Here is a 16,964-nt window from a genome sequence, read left to right as displayed (position 1 = left end):
AAATGGCTGCCCCCATGGAAGGAAGCCAATTGTTTTGATCTTGTTTTGTCATCGCGTTTCATCGTATTGCGGTGTTCCAGCCATTCAATGACAAACTAATCACAAACGAGAAATCAACATGAGTACAATTTATATTCATGAACCTCCTACGAACGGCAAAGTAAGTTTATGTTATTGTTTTTCATTGTGTTTACGATTTTTTCACTGCACATCGACATCAAAAGCTGCTAGGGCGACGACTATTCCTTCGTGCCAAATATCAATATGCAATAATTTTTAATACTATCTAAACATCGTTATTCCAGAACAGTATAGCGCAAAAATTAATATACAATTTCCAGTACATTAATTTAGTGACAGAAAATGGGCCCTAGACGAACCGTATACATTTTTTAAAGAGCGCCCTCATTTGTGAACCTATACATTCGTGGGAAGTTGTACCTTTACGTTGAAAAAATGGTTCATTGTGCATTTTTAATAGTTTGAAATATCCTGCAAGTCTTCATATCTTGAGATTTCTCTTTGTGAAAAAAATCGTATAATATTATTTATATGAATCCTAATATTGATAAACCGTTTAAAAAAATGACATGTAATTTATACTGAGTTTCAAGTTTTCCCATTATTTGTATATAATGGGAAGTTTTCTCCTATAATGTGAAATAAAAATGTTCAGTTAAATAATATTTGTAACACTGATTTTGCCATTTCAAAAATTATATTGGGGCCGAAGATTTTAGGGTGGAAATTGTTATTTTCTATTTTTGTCAGGTTGATTTAGATCTTAATACACTGACACAATAAAATAATTAATATGTAGCAGACAGGCACAGTTGAATAGTTTATTGACCCACTAAAAATAGAACTGAACATAGAACGTCAAAGCATTTGAATTGCAGAAAACAAATATTAGTTCACGCACAAGTTGAGCGGGATTCAAGATTGCACCATGCACAGTTTTGCCACTGATCAAAATAACTCAAAACTATTCAAGGTTGAACTATTCCCAGTTTGTTGCCAGAAAACAGTTGCCTTATCATTGAACAACAATGTTTTGTCATGAATGAGCTGACTCGCTTCGCATAATTTGTGAAACAAACAAACAAAATGGCGTCGCCAATTGACCAGAAGTGCACAGTTTTCAAATATTTAGGGTATATAGATTTCTACTATACACATGTTATCCATAGAGCTCACTGTGTGAGCTGCCTAATGTCGCTCTGTTTGCAATTGTTGTTTGAAACTTGGTGTATTACTGTAAAATACTTTATTTTCGCTTGGAATTAATTTTCGCTATATTCGCTGAAGGAATGATTCAGTGAAAATAAAATCCAGTGAATGTACCTTTTTTCCTATATTTTACATTCAACTCATCAAAAATCAGTGAAAATATATACCATACATAACACCCAAAAAGTCTTTTCAGCGAAAATTAATTCCAGCTAAAATAAAGTATTTCACAGTATTTGACAACCTGTTCAAATAAGTAATAATAATCTTGAGCAATGGCTCCTGGGCAGTCAAGATGGTACAATCTTGGAAACACTCAATTTGTGCGTGATTGATCAAATTTTGATGATCCACTCATTCAACTTATGCACTATAATAATATTTTTAGTAAATGAGCCATATTAGGCATATCAATAGACTGGTTAGCTGTGCTCGCTTGTCAAGTACCGGTAATACCTTTGTTACAAAGTATTTCTATGTATACACACAGATTACTACATATCTGTAAATGTAAAGCTTTCTACCATCTGATTCACTAGTAAGAATCAAATACTGTAACACACTTCATTTCTGCTTGGAATTTATTTTCGCTGAAGTGCTGAAACAGTGAAAATAAAATCCAGCCAAAAGAAAACAAAAAACGAATATACCTTTTTTCCTATATTTCACATTCAACTCATCAAAAATCAGTGAAAATAAATTCCATACAAACCACACAAAAAAGCCTTTACAGCGAAAATTAATTCCAGTGAAAATAAAGTATTTTACAGTATTGTGCAGTTGGTTTAGTGGAAATGCATTGCAGTATATGGCTAGTTATTTATGTGATAGACTCTGTAGAAGTGAGCAGGATCAGAAAGTTATTTCCGCTGTTACACCCTGATTTGCTTTTTATCTTACAGGTTCTAATGAAGACTACCGTGGGCGACATAGATTTAGAACTATGGAGCAAAGAAGCACCCAAAGCTTGTCGTAATTTTATACAGTTGTGTATGGAAGGTTATTACAATGGGACGTTATTCCATCGAGTTATCAAGGGTTATATTGTACAAGGTGGAGATCCCACAGGGACGGGAGAAGGTGGAGAATCCATCTATGGAAAGCCATTCAAGGTATGGTTAATGAATGCCAAAGTAATCCTCCATATTGTTACCAAAATTTTAATAAATTTCAAATAGTAACATTGACCTCATTTTTCAGGATGAGTTTCATCAAAGATTAAAATTTAACCGTCGTGGTTTGGTTGCCATGGCAAATGCTGGTCCCCATGACAATGGCAGTCAGTTCTTCTTCACCTTGGGCAGAGCTGATAATTTGCAGAATAAACACACAATTTTTGGAAAGGTATGTACATTGCTTATTTTTCATCAAATTGAATAAAGAATAATTACATCAGAGGTACTGTAGAGTATTCACTGTGTATAATTTTAGCAATTTGATGTTGATTATCCATAATCTTGTAAAAACAAGTGAAAGTAAAATCCAGTCATTATTTAAGCTGTATACTGTAAATGAGCAAACTGAGCATCATTTTGTATCATTGTTTGCTTGAAATGAAATAATGATGCATAGCTCCATCATGTAGCTATGAAAGAAGCATTGCATGATGGTTAGGATTCTGCATTCATAATCTGAAGGTGATTGGGTTGAAACCTTATTTATACTATGTTGTTCTGTTCTTGGGCAAGGTACTTTTACTCTTTCTGTGCTTCTCTCCACCCAAGAGTAACTTTGTATTTGATGTAAGTGTGTTAGGTTTAATATGTCAGGGCTGATTGCTGAGTTCTATACTCTCCAAAAGTAATTGTTTCATGTCTTTACTTTACATCACATATTTGTTATTTTGATAATTGCGATGTTATTGAAATCTCACAGGTTACGGGGACCACTCTGTATAACATGCTTAAGTTGGCTGAAGTAGAGACGGATAAAGATGACAGACCTGAAGAACCACACAAGATTAAAAGTGTTCAGGTATAAATGTGTATTATAAATGCCTTTGAACAAAAGTGTAATTTTTTTCAAATATCATGAATCAGTACAAGTAATCTACACTTGTAATCTCAGGTTGTTGATTAGTAAGAAATAAAATAAAAGGACTGTAAAACCACTTATTCTCACTGGCATTTAATTTTACTAATTTGTTTTTAAGGCATTGTAATTTGATGTGTTTAATATAGGTGATTTCACATATCTGTAAAAATAAGAAAATTGTAACCGAGTGAATAATTAATGTATTTACAGTATTCTAGAGTGAGGTAGATATGTGATTATGTGCTAATGTAAAAGAAATTTGATTTTGTCTAAATATATTTTTATCCAATAATTGCTCTTTTTATTAGATTTTAAGCAATCCTTTTGATGACATCATTCCACGAAACCTTCCCAAGAAAGATGATAAGAAAGATGCCAAGAAATCCGCAGTCAGCAAGTCAAAGGCTACAAAGTAAGTCATATTGCATTGCACAGACCATCCATGTTCATTACACCATTCCACAAAGCACTGCAAACACAATATTGTCGTTCTCTGTAATCTATGGTTTTATTAGGAATTGCAAAAACGTACCCTGCCTCCTACTTAATGCACATAAATCTATTCACATCATATATTTCTGTCTTCCTCATTTCAAGACAACAAATTTTAATTGTCTAGCGTCATCGTCTTTTGTGTCTAAATGTTATTTGCTTCCAGGAATTTTAGTTTGTTATCATTTGGTGAAGAAGCTGAAGAGGACGAAGAAGAAACAGTTGAAATAAATCGAGATATGAAAACAAAAAGTAAAAGTGCTCATGATTTGATAAATGACCCAAAATTGAGTGCCGTGCCAGCAGTACAAAGCAGGTAATCTAATTTACATATTAATTTACATATAATCATGTCTATAATTTTATTTCGCATTCCAAAGCATGGGTCTGTACAGTGCATAGCATTTCTGAACAATCATTTCATTTCTGAGTTGATCTTGTTTTGATTTTCATGACATCATCTCATTGACAGTGAAATCACAGAGCCACGATTAAAACGTTCAAGAGAAGAAAGCCAATCTAGCGATGAGGTTGAAGAGGAGGAAGAGAAGTCTGATGAAAAGTATGATGAAGAAATGAAAGAGAAAATACGAAAAAAATTAAAGAAAAATGAAGATCTAAAAAGTGAAGAAAAGAAACCAAATGAAGAGAGTGAAAAGAGTTTAAGTCGCAGGTAGGAAGTATTCGTGATAGCTGATTTTGCATGTTCAAGGAAGTGATGATACTGTGAAATAATTTATTTTCACTGGAATTAATTTTTGCTGAGAAGACTTTTTGGGTATTTTGTATGGAATTTATTTTCACTGATTTCTGGTGAGTTGAATGTAAAATATAGGAAAAAAGTTATATTCGCTGGATTTTATTTTCACTTAATCATCCCTTCAGCGAAAATAGCGAAAATTAATTCCAAGCGAAAATAAAGTACTGTGGAATACTTTATTTTCGCTGGAATTAATTTTCGCTGAAAAGGTTTTTTTGGCATTTTGTATGGAATTTATTTTCACTGATTTTGATAAGTTTAATGTGAAATATAGAAAAAAAAGTATATTCGCTGGATTTTATTTTCACGGAATCATTCTTTCAGCGAAAATAGCGAAAATAAATTCCAAGCGAAAATAAAGTATTCTACAGTATTTTACAGTAGCTTAAGTGTTCATGGCTGGTGTTAAAATGTTCATGACTAATTTTTGCATCAAGGAAATGTTTATGGCTGATTTTGAATGTTCAAGAAAATGTCCGTGGCTTATGTTATATGTTCTAGGAAGTGCCCATTTTGGTTGTTCATGTATTCTGGTAGTTGAAGCATATGCAGATATGTTAAATTGAAACCTTGTATCTTGATAACTATATCATTAATAAAATAATGATTGGTCGTCTATTCATGAACCAAGTCGTCTATTCATGAACCGATATCACTTTTGATTTCATTTTTGATTCAAACCTGTAAAACATCACACATAATTGGTGCAAATTATCATTGATATTCAAGAAAATTGTAAAACCAGACATAGAAATGTTGATAGGAAAATATTTCTGAGTGAAATGTATTAATTTTATCCTTTGAAGGCAAGTACCGGTATCAACTTTTGACAACATTTTCTAAAAAAATGTTGTTCATTTTTGGTGCAAAATGAACATAGAAATTATAGCACAATGCGGGAAAAATTATGATGTTCAATTAAATATCAACACATTAATATTCAAGATTAATGCCATTAAATCAGTGAAATTAACCAGCTATGTTATAGGAATTGATATCACATGCATTCCTAATTCTTATTCATAGTGAGCAACTTAGGAAGGAATCACGTCAACTGAAAAAGGAGATGTTAGAATCTAAAAAAAAGAAGGAACAAAAAGAGGAGAAGCCTGAGGTTGAAGAAGAAGGTATTTTTTTTTTTGATATTTGATTTTGATTGTTTGGAGTTGATTCCAGTATTTGCTCTAAACACATTCCTGCTTTGTTTTGAAAAACTGTTTGGAAACATGTCATTTTTAATAGATCAATTAATGGATTGTAGGTTGTATCGTTAGCTGATTGTAGCTGAGCTTTGTCCAGTGTCTGGAGTCTGTCTGGATGTCTTCTCAAAAACCGTTGACATGATTCCTGTTGTGTAGCTCCCTTGAGGAGTGTAAAAGGGAATTTGTTCATGAGAAGTTGGTCTGCCAAAAATTATGCAAATTAGCTTCCAAAAACTATAAAAATGTTTAAATGACTTCTACTGTTACACTAATTAGTCTACAGTGCTGATAGTTCACATGCATTGCATTGTTCTTTGAGTATCTGTTGAGTATCTTTTTCTTTCCTCCAGTAATTTAATTACCTGACATATTGTGTTGATATGCCGCTTATATAACAATTCAGCCATCTCTAAAAATACTTATTTATTCATATTTATTTGTTGAATATCGTGTTTCCTCTAGTAATTACCAAATGCTACTCATAACAAAATTACTACATGAGTTTATTAAATATGATAATACACAGTCACAAATTTTAATATCCTGTTTATTACATGTATGTATTTTCAGGTGTCGTTATTTGCGTGTGTTTCTTAAATGTGCTTTGTGGCCAGTTTATTGGTTGCCATTAAACAAACAATTAATTTTTAAACCATCAATGTATTCATGGTCACATTGGCAATATTTTAACTTAATTGCGGGTCAGTTCTATCAGCCCTCTTCATGCATATTAAAATTAAATTGGCAAATAGTAGTGGCAGTTTAGCTGAAAAAACAAACCCAGTGAATTGCCAGTGTAAGGTTGAGAGAATTATAATTGGCAAAATGGCGATATAAAACATTAATTGGTAAATGCATGAAACTATCGAGAACATTCTGATTGATCATATTTCAAACAGTTTTCACAAAAATAATTTGGTCAAATATGCCACTCGGGTAGGTAATATTGCTTTATGTTACTGCTACTGGCTGATGCATGTGACAATATGACAAAAACCTCATGACCTTTCCCTTACATTACATTTGCAAAGGTATTTTCACATGTACAGCATGGATTCGCCGCATCACAAGTGAAAATACCTTCAATACCCCTCAAATTTTTTCCAGACTTTATAAAAATTGCAAAGAAAGTTGTAGTCACGGCACCTACTATTTCTGTATAATTGCATGCAAAAATTGGTTAACCTAGCAAATATTTGAAGAATAAAAGAATTTAGTAGATTTTCTCAATTATTTCTCTGCAAAATACAAGCAGTTGTCATCGAGTGAAAATAGGATAAACAACACTTCCAGAAGATACCAGAATGTGTGGTTTTTATAGGTTATACATATTACTTGTTTTTCTGCAGACCAATCTATTGAAGATGAAAACAAAGTTTTGGATGACTTCCACAAAGAACGAAAAAAGTATGTGGAAATGAAAAAAAAACAATCAAAGGGGAGCAGTCGAGAAGAAGCGGTAGGTTGAGAATTCCATCTATTTTTGTCACTTCCAACTGCTCTAGGAGAGCAGTCAAGGTGGAAATGCTTTCTGTTTCTCCCACACTTTCTGTTGGGAGAGTAGTCAAGGATTACTGTTGTCATCAACTAATACTGTTTTTCCATTAATCCAATCTGTATTCAACTGTATGAAATAAACATATTACTTGTTTGATATGTTTGTTTACTTAATCAACGTGTTCTATTTGCAGACTCTTGCACTGTTGTCAAAGTTCCAAAGTCGACTACACACAGCTAGGATCTCTTTAGATGAGGAAAATGATGAGAAGCCAGAAAAGACGGAGAACGTTAAAGAAGTTGCAGAAGATGAGGAGGAGAAGGATGATGAAAATGACATACCTGTGGAATCATGGTAGGTTGTTGTGATTGAGAGATAGAAACTAACATTTTTAGTGGCTCATATTTTGCCGTTTTTAAGAACTTTTTGGGGGCTTGTAAACTTGGAAACTTGAATAAATTCTGTCACAGCCAATTTCACAGTGAACTATGCTGAGTGCAGGAAATTAATGTAACCATGGTAACTATAGCTGTTAGTAACCAAGGAGTAACAGTGTCATGGTAGTAATCCCACGTGACTGATAAATGAAGGAGCGAAATAGAAAATGAGTGTACATGTGGACCTCAAACTAACATGAGCTGATAATACATGGACTCAAAAATAGTGATGACATTACATTGACTGAAATATCACAGTTAAATCCAAATAAAGACTTCATCACTTGCCCTGAAATACATGAACTGTGTGAACAGTGAAACACAAATAGTGACTACACTTACACTGTAAAACAAATATTGATGGTGTCATTTACACCAAACTCACATATTGTTGATGTCACTTGCACTGAAACACGAAAAGTAATGATATCAGTTGCACTGAAACACAAAGAATGGTGACATCAACAACAGTGATTTTATATCAGCTGCTTTGTCCTGTAATCTATTTCCATTTCAGGATAAAACACCGTCTACAGTTCGAGAACCATGCTGGCAAAGTGAAAGATGCTAATATTCAAGATGAAGATACTTTTGCTATTCATGATCCCAGAAATCCTATCAATAAGAGGAGGCGAGAAGATAGTAAAAAGAAGAGAAAGGAAAAATCACGGAGATGACTGCCTGATTTAATTAAATGACTTTTAGCTGAAAGTTGAGTTCAGGATCGGACAATTGTGAACATCATTTGAGAGAACTACCTATGTTTGTTTTTTTATGAGATGTGGAACTCCATCACAGTAAATTGCATGTGATAATTTTTTTAAAGAAACTTTTAATTAATTCTGTTACTTATCAAGACATATTAATCAAGAAAAGGTTAGGTTGCATTTGCATACTACAACAATGGATGGAATGCAAACAGGAATCATGTATAAAACAACCCCTGTTATCTCTGTTTTATCTTGTCAGATATTCAGCAAAGCTGATTGATATCCACTAAAATACAGATTACATTACGTGTTTGTATCACTGTACATGGAATTCTGGTATTTATACCACTCTTGGTCATGTGACCCATTGTCCTGGCTGTGTTTATTTCTGTATACTCAAAAATGGTCTTTTGTCACTATGTAGATTTTGTAGTCACCACTGTCTTTTTTCATATGCATATGGAGACAACCATGTATGCTGTACATTTTTATCTTGCCCATAGAAATAATAATGAAATGACGTGGTATTGTGGTTATAATGTCAGTCGGCATCGTCAGTGTTCAGTGCTTCTTGTGCCCAGGATAACTGAAGTAAATTTTTGTTTCAAACTTTAAATTGAATGTGGAACCAATGTGGATGTGGAACCAATACATGTGTGCTTGATGTAGCTGTTGAATGTAACAGATGTGGAACCAATACATGTGTGCTTGGTGTAGCTGTTGAATGTAACAGATGTGGAACCAATACATGTGTGCTTGGTGTAGCTGTTGAATGTAACAGATGTGGAACCAATACATGTGTGCTTGGTGTAGCTGTTGAATGTAACAGATGTGGAACCAATACATGTGTGCTTGGTGTAGCTGTTGAATGTAACAGATGTGGAACCAATACATGTGTGCTTGATGTAGCTGTTGAATGTAACAGATGTGGAACCAATACATGTGTGCTTGGTGTAGCTGTTGAATGTAACAGATGTGGAACCAATACATGTGTGCTTGGTGTAGCTGTTGAATGTAACAGATGTGGAACCAATACATGTGTGCTTGGTGTAGCTGTTGAATGTAACAGATGTGGAACCAATACATGTGTGCTTGGTGTAGCTGTTGAATGTAACAGATGTGGAACCAATACATGTGTGCTTGGTGTAGCTGTTGAATGTAACAGATGTGGAACCAATACATGTGTGCTTGGTGTAGCTGTTGAATGTAACAGATGTGGAACCAATACATGTGTGCTTGGTGTAGCTGTTGAATGTAACAGATGTGGAACCAATACATGTGTGCTTGGTGTAGCTGTTGAATGTAACAGATGTGGAACCAATACATGTGTGCTTGGTGTAGCTGTTGAATGTAACAGATGTGGAACCAATACATGTGTGCTTGGTGTAGCTGTTGAATGTAACAGATGTGGAACCAATACATGTGTGCTTGGTGTAGCTGTTGAATGTAACAGATGTGGAACCAATACATGTGTGCTTGGTGTAGCTGTTGAATGTAACAGATGTGGAACCAATACATGTGTGCTTGGTGTAGCTGTTGAATGTAACAGATGTGGAACCAATACATGTGTGCTTGGTGTAGCTGTTGAATGTAACAAGCACACTCTAGAGGTTACTTAAGGCTTATTTTCAGTGTTGCTTTGAAATACCAATTTGATTAAAAAATCAGACCAAGACCATACTGATCTTAGATTGGTTGGTCAATTGATTAAAAAACATGTACATATATATGCAATGGTCTCCAAATCCAAACATTGTATAGAGTCTTATGTTGATTCACATTTCTGCTTCTTTATAAGTTGCCATTAGTTTTACAGACAAATAGTAAAGTCAATAATAACAACCTTTTTTGATACAAAGATATGCATGTAGAACAAGTTTTACAGTCGTCTTTGAGATCTTTAGTTGTACAAACACCGTAATTCCTCATAAAATAACATTCATGGTTAACATAGATGGGGCTAAAAACAAATGTATTAAAAGGTTAGAATATGACATACTTCCCACCTTTAATAATTTACAATAATAATTTGTAAGGAAGTATGTTAACCCAAAGACTATAGAGAAGAGGGACGGGCAACTGCCGGCAAACTTCAAAGGAAGTCGAATAGCCGCCGTAGTCTTTGGTTAACCCAAAGAAGTTGTTTACATTTTGGGTCATATCATGTTTGGTTACCTTTGATGCTTAAAATTAATGGTTACAATGTCTGGGAATCGCCCGTTATGATTTTACGTACATATCAAGCTGCATAATTAAGTATTTTGTCAGTCCATGTCTGATCCAGAAGGTTGTCATAGTCTCGTAATTTACAGCGCCCTCACCGACAGACTTTGTCGCAAACTGGTTTACTTCGAAGTCCGTCTGCGAGGGCGCAATATCTCGCAGCTAAACGTTATTGATAAAAAACAGCTGTTAAAACTTCTTTCAAGTTTTCGAATCGTATATATATACATGAACCACAGTCACTTGAGGTCAGACTGCATCAATATTAAAACTAACAGAAACAGGCTGGTAACAAAATAGGTTTGCGTTTAGTGACCAGTAACAAACATGTCTCGTAAGTATGTGATCGCCACACTCTCTTTCCCTCATTGACTAAAAATATCACGTTTCTGCTCAGTAGAGAGTCCTGGAATCGTGTTCAAAATGTAATTAAAATAACTTTCGACTCGATGACGCTCCATATACTCCAAAAACGTGCTCGCTTTTGATTTCTATGAAAAATGAAATCACCTAACTTGACATATTACGGTAATGTATAAATTAATTATTGCAAAATTATAAGTTAAAGGGGCACTTCCAGTTAAGCCTAATCTCACAACAAATTTACTTTCTGGATTAAAATAACAATGCGCAACAAAAGATAGATTAGCTTTGTAAACAGCATAAACAATAGTGTCCCATGATTCTTTGATGCAATCCATGGGATTGAGCGGTTCCCCTTTAAAGTTGGTAATAAAGCAATTGACAGAATAATCTTGATGTAGTACAGAAAAGGCCTTGGAACTGAATATTTAAAGAAAACTGATGCGTATTGTAACACAAAGTGAATCATGCACTACTTATGTCGCCACTATACCGGTACATAACTTTCGAACCACAAATCAAATTTAGGTGCCAGCGACAACAAAATAGAGTTCGAGCAATTTAGCAAGTATAAAATAGAATGGAAGAAAATAAATAGTGCATCGGTTTCGAAATTATAAGTTCACTTTCATCTTGGTTAAAAGTGTAATAAGTATTAATAAATTGTGCATATGAGAAAGTAATAATATTATAATTTAAAGATACATGTATCTGCATGTTTACGTGCACCCTCCATTTTCACGGTCCCCAGTACTTTTAAATAAAAACTCTCTACATTCGTCTCACCGTAGACCTTAGAATGAGACTCATGGTCTCATGCAACACAAATTGTGATGCCACGTGTATGAAATATGTGCGTGTGTGCGTATGTACATTACAAGAATATGGTTAAATTAGGGTTGGGTGATCCTACAATAAGTAACAATTCAAAATAGCCTGACGTTTAGTGTAATGTTCCTTCTTCGGTTACTTAGGACAACGAGTACTAGTACTGGATTGCCTACTATAACACACATTGAAATAGCTACACGCCATTTTACCGAATTTGACTCGATACATAAATTAACACAATCTTAATTTAGCTAAAATGCCAACAATCTCATTGCGAGAGTTTACTTTATTCTAAATTAGCGATGTCTTGAATTAGTGAAATTACAGGCTCGCTAAATTAGCTGAAATGACATGCTAGCTAAAAAGACACGTTTTACAGTATACTAGTATATCACAGCCCATTCTCCAAGCCTCGACTGATTTCTGCCGCTGGTGGCGTGGCTGAGTGTCCAGAATCGCGATCATCGCGTTATGCCGCAATCTGATTAAAATCTGATGTAGTGTACGGGCTTTAATTATTTTGGCTATAAACTTGTTTTAATTTTTTTTTTTTTACTTTTGTTATTAATGCCCTTTTATTTTATTATTTTACTTTGATTTTGATTTTTTTTAATTCCGCCCTACCTACATCTGAACCGACGCCTATGTAAGTCCCGTTCAAATCTCGCGTAAGTAACAGCCAATCACAGTCCCCCTTTTATACAGGCTGTCGGTTGCTTACTTTTCAGTGTATACGGGCAATTCTTCTGTACATTTATATTTTGCCCACTTGAATAAACCATTAATAGAAAATTGCTAGTATATTTTTATTTGCAAAAGAAATTCCACAGCATTTTACAATTTTTGTCATTTCATTGAATATTTTTTTCACTTCCAACAAATGTGTACACTTCCAGATACATCTTCGCCAGCCAAGGTTCGTTCATTCAGTCATCGCTTCAATTTTACATCACTGAGCATAATTATCTAGAATGGAAGCAAAAAAAAAGTAAATCGTAATGATTAGAACACTGTAAACAGCTATAGTAAACAATGCAAACTGATTTTAAATTGTATAGCGGTCACCGGCCCACGGCATCGACGCAGAAAATTGGAGCAAAACAATATTTCCTGATCAATTGCGATGTGTTCCAAATAAAAAATATTTTATTCCAGTCCAAATCAGCTCAATTACTTTAATAAAGAGTTATTGTATAATGTACAAAATGTTGATACAATTTGATGAATATTTACGGCTTCAATATCGTAGACGATTTTGGCCCGATCGTCAACAAAACATCACCCGTCTCCAGGGCAGGCGACTGGAAAAAGACACTGGTGTTCGGTCGAACCGGTGGAAACAAAATCGTCACTCCCAGAATAACTATGCAAAATAACGATCTAAAGTCGAACCATTCGAGCCACAATATTAACATAAAAATGACTTTCGTTGCATTTGACAATGATAAACTTACCGAAAAGCCGTGTTTTTCTCGGTCGGTATAATCCGCCATTTTATTTGAGTGTGTTGCCATCAGACTCTGCCCGGTGACGCCATCATGTGCGCTATAGAAGGAGGTCTGTGATTCGTTGACTAAAATCGTCGATAGTGGGTCTCGTTGAAATCTCGTTACATAGGCATCGGTTCAGATGTAGGTAGGGCGGAATTAAAAAAAATCACAAAATCAAAATCAAAGTAAAATAATAAAATAAAAGGGCATTAATAACAAAAGTAATAAAAAATAAAATTAAAATAAGTTTATAGCCAAAATAATTAAAGCCCGTACACTACATCAGATTTTAATCAGATTGGTTATGCCGATGCTTGGAGAATGATCACACCCCTCTGTCAACGAAATAGAGGGACTGTGTATATCAAGTTAAGTTTAGTCTAGTCGTGGGTCAGTAATATTCACCACGTGGTATCATTTTATCTGTGCGAATCTAGTGTTGATATCCACTACTAATAACTTTTACTTGCAGGTATTTGGATTAATTTAAATAAATCAAACAACCTCAAAGCAAAGTACCACACAGTTAGATCGCCTCGATAAGATTGGGCAATGGTTATCCTTCTTCGCTGTTTGGCTGATGACATAGTAACGACAATAAAGAACGAGAACTCGAAAATCATTTGCGGTTTGTTGTGTCTTCGATTTAATCTGATTAATAAAAGTTTATGTATTGTACGGTACGTATTATTTTTATTATATTGTTAATTATTATAATGTTTTTTTTCATTACATACATACATTATTTTGTATTATTGTTGTAAGTATTGCCACACGTTTATATAAATCACTAAATATTTAATTTCAGCCACAATGTTTACTACCTCCACGTGGTCGAGGTTTGTGAATCCTTCGTAACTAGACTCTGTTCTAGATGTTTACTACCTCCACGTGGTCGAGGTTTGTGAATCCTTCGTAACTAGACTCGGTTCTAGATGTTTACTACCTCCACGTGGTCGAGGTTTGTGAATCCTTCGTAACTAGACTCTGTTCTAGATGTTTACTACCTCCACGTGGTCGAGGTTTGTGAATCCTTCGTAACTAGACTCGGTTCTAGATGTTTACTACCTCCACGTGGTCGAGGTTTGTGAATCCTTCGTAACTAGACTCTGTTCTAGTCTTTTGTCGCTGTACTATTGTGAATCAGCGCTCTGAGACGTTTGTGTATAAATAATAAATGAGGGCAGTATAACAAATAGGAACTGGAACGGCAACTCTTTACGCGAGAGACAGCCCGGGAGGGACAGGAACTGGAAATCGAGTCTACACTATACTTGGACCCCTATTTATCCAACATACTTGGGTTAAATGTGAGTCGACACGAAACCGTGACGTTGGCCTTCCAGTCAGTCGAAAATCGCTGAATTGTAGCCCAAAGGTAATTTATTCACTGGTCTTTTCAGCCGGAGATATCCTGAGACGTTGTAGAGATGGACACCAAATTAACACACTAATCATTTGTCAAGTTTCACCCGTGAATATGAATAAAAGAAATACACATTTATTGTAAATAACTTGAAAGCAGCCGCCCGTCTATTTTGATACCCATTATGATACCATAACAGCCAAAACACAAGAGATGTTCGCATAAATTGTACATCCACGTTCAGCCTGAGTGTTTTTCATGACCAAACAAAATTATACACCCCCGTACACTTTCTATAGGACTGTATTCAAGATTCCAAATAAAGTCACGACTGCCTTGATCAAATGATACTCGTATTTCGCCTCTTTGTACTGCATGGAAGCCTTGAAACTACAGTGAAAGAAACCACGATGATGTCATCAGACAGTTGCACTTTAAGTTGATGTATGACACATCATGGACACATGAAGAACTCCTTTATTTGTTTTGTAAAGGCATTAGGCTCCAGTTTCAGAAACGTGTCCTGTGTAATTTAAACAGCCTATTATCTCCATGTAAAACTAGTCCAATGAGGCCGAAGGTGACTGAGTTGTCACCCCAGTGCGCGAGTTCGATGGATTCCACGTCAAACCAACATGTGTTCTTTCGGTGGTATTACAAGGAGAAAAGCATCCCACCCCCATATCCGACTTTTTTCAAAATCTGTTTTTTTAATTTCAATTATTTCAATGGCGCCTTTGAAAATTTGAGTTATGTCGTCTATTGGTCGTATACGCGCGTATGTGGTTTAATACTCAAGTTGTCGACTGCAGTGTCGTCCCAATTTTATTTGAAAACACTTACAAAACTCCTCAGAAGAAATTGAAATATCACGCACAATCAAAACTTTAGAACTCATCTAATAGCTTTGAAATAGAATAAGACTGACGTCATACACGAGTGAATACAGAATGACAAAAACCCTAAAAAAATAGTAAAGCTGGATGGCGGTATTGATGCCTCAGTGGGAAACTGGTAGTAGTTTGTATATGTCTTGCAAGTGGGATTATAACACAGTTATAATCAGTTATTTAGTCATGAGCAATAACATGTTTTAACAATCAGTGAATTTACTGCTATTGACACATTTCGCCATAGGAAACTGTTTCTAATAAATGAATCGTATAATCAAAACAAAATAAATTTACAATTATAGAGTAACAATAACAGCCTCGATGAACAATAACGAAACAGACATGATGAAACGACACTAAAACCTTTAAAACTGCCGGGAAAACTCAGCTAAATCAAGATTTGTTGTAGGTGCTATGAAACTGGGTGTACATCCAGTCTTTACAAGCAGTCACCCGGAGCACCAGTGTGTACAATTTCAAAAGAAAACCGCATCTTTAGACATCTATTGTTGCCTTCACTACGTTGAAGGACACCCTCGAACAGGAAAGGACGAAGAGTATCACTGTGCTTGGTCACTGGTGTGAAGCCATCATATTCACAGACACGCAAAACGATCAGAATTTAAGAAGCATGATTTGGCGTCTTGAGTTGTATATTGATGGCGACACGGTGGGTGTATCAGCCGGCGGAACTTGAAGTTAGGGACAGCGTGTAGTCTTTTTTTATGTATAATCAGAATTCTTATTGCGAAATGAAGTATTAAACCACTCTAACATTAAGCTGACATATAGCAGGACAAGTAACATATTGTTACGCCAAAATATTACCGATATAATATATAATACTGTTAACGAGAGAAGTTGAGTGATTTCTACTCTCCCTATCACGTATGCGAATACACACAACTATACAAAAAGAAATTTTTTTAATAATTTAGTAAATTACAATGTCATTTAGATTCTGTTCACTTTTCGACGTGACAATTCCTGCTAGATATGCTGTGTTTTCCACTACACCATCTCGAGATTTTTTTCCAGGAAGGAGAGATGCAATATTAGACTTTAAAGCGTAGTTTGGATAAAATGATTGATGTATATTTGATATACTACCGTAAAATATGAGATTGTGATATCGTGAATTTGTTACCTGGCAACAGAGGACGACTAATAGTTTTAGTTAGAAAGTTGATACTTATTTCTCTCTTCACCAAGAAAGTAATGCCAGCAAATTTGGATAAAATTGGATATTTTTCAAATAGAGAAGAATTTAGAAATATGTTTTATAAGTGGGGGAAAGTGAAGTGCAAGATGGTTATAACTGTATGGGGGTATTTACTGTGATCGCACGAATGAATGGAACGACATTATTATAGTACGTATCCCTAAAGCTACATTACAAATGAAGCAATGGCTACATTTTGAGAAATTTAGCTAC

General features: G+C 34.8%; 1 protein-coding gene and 1 long non-coding RNA gene across 2 annotated transcripts; one reads left to right on the top strand and one right to left on the bottom strand.

The window, feature by feature from the left end:
* The first annotated feature begins 16 nt into the window (after positions 1-16).
* On the top strand, positions 17-8,984 carry LOC100370543 (spliceosome-associated protein CWC27 homolog). Its single transcript, XM_085503406.1, has 11 exons — positions 17-160; positions 2,133-2,342; positions 2,431-2,574; positions 3,106-3,204; positions 3,573-3,676; positions 3,923-4,072; positions 4,229-4,429; positions 5,543-5,643; positions 7,068-7,177; positions 7,410-7,570; positions 8,171-8,984. The coding sequence occupies exons 1-11, from the start codon at positions 119-121 to the stop codon at positions 8,328-8,330; spliced, it is 1,482 nt and encodes a 493-aa protein (XP_085359532.1). The 5' UTR covers positions 17-118; the 3' UTR covers positions 8,331-8,984.
* A 3,588-nt stretch (positions 8,985-12,572) lies between these two features.
* Positions 12,573-13,572, bottom strand: LOC146739149 (uncharacterized). Its single transcript, XR_014930625.1, has 2 exons — positions 13,235-13,572; positions 12,573-12,746 (listed from the first exon to the last, which is right to left on the bottom strand). It is a non-coding gene; the product is annotated as an uncharacterized LOC146739149 (long non-coding RNA).
* Between the last annotated feature and the right edge of the window lie 3,392 nt (positions 13,573-16,964).

The sequence above is a fragment of the Saccoglossus kowalevskii genome, chromosome 9 (assembly GCF_978046115.1).
Source record: "Saccoglossus kowalevskii chromosome 9, keSacKowa6.1, whole genome shotgun sequence".
In the NCBI taxonomy this organism is placed as follows: Eukaryota; Metazoa; Hemichordata; class Enteropneusta; family Harrimaniidae; genus Saccoglossus; species Saccoglossus kowalevskii.
Note: the sequence above shows the minus strand (reverse complement) of the source record. Positions and strands in the feature narration are given on the sequence as shown.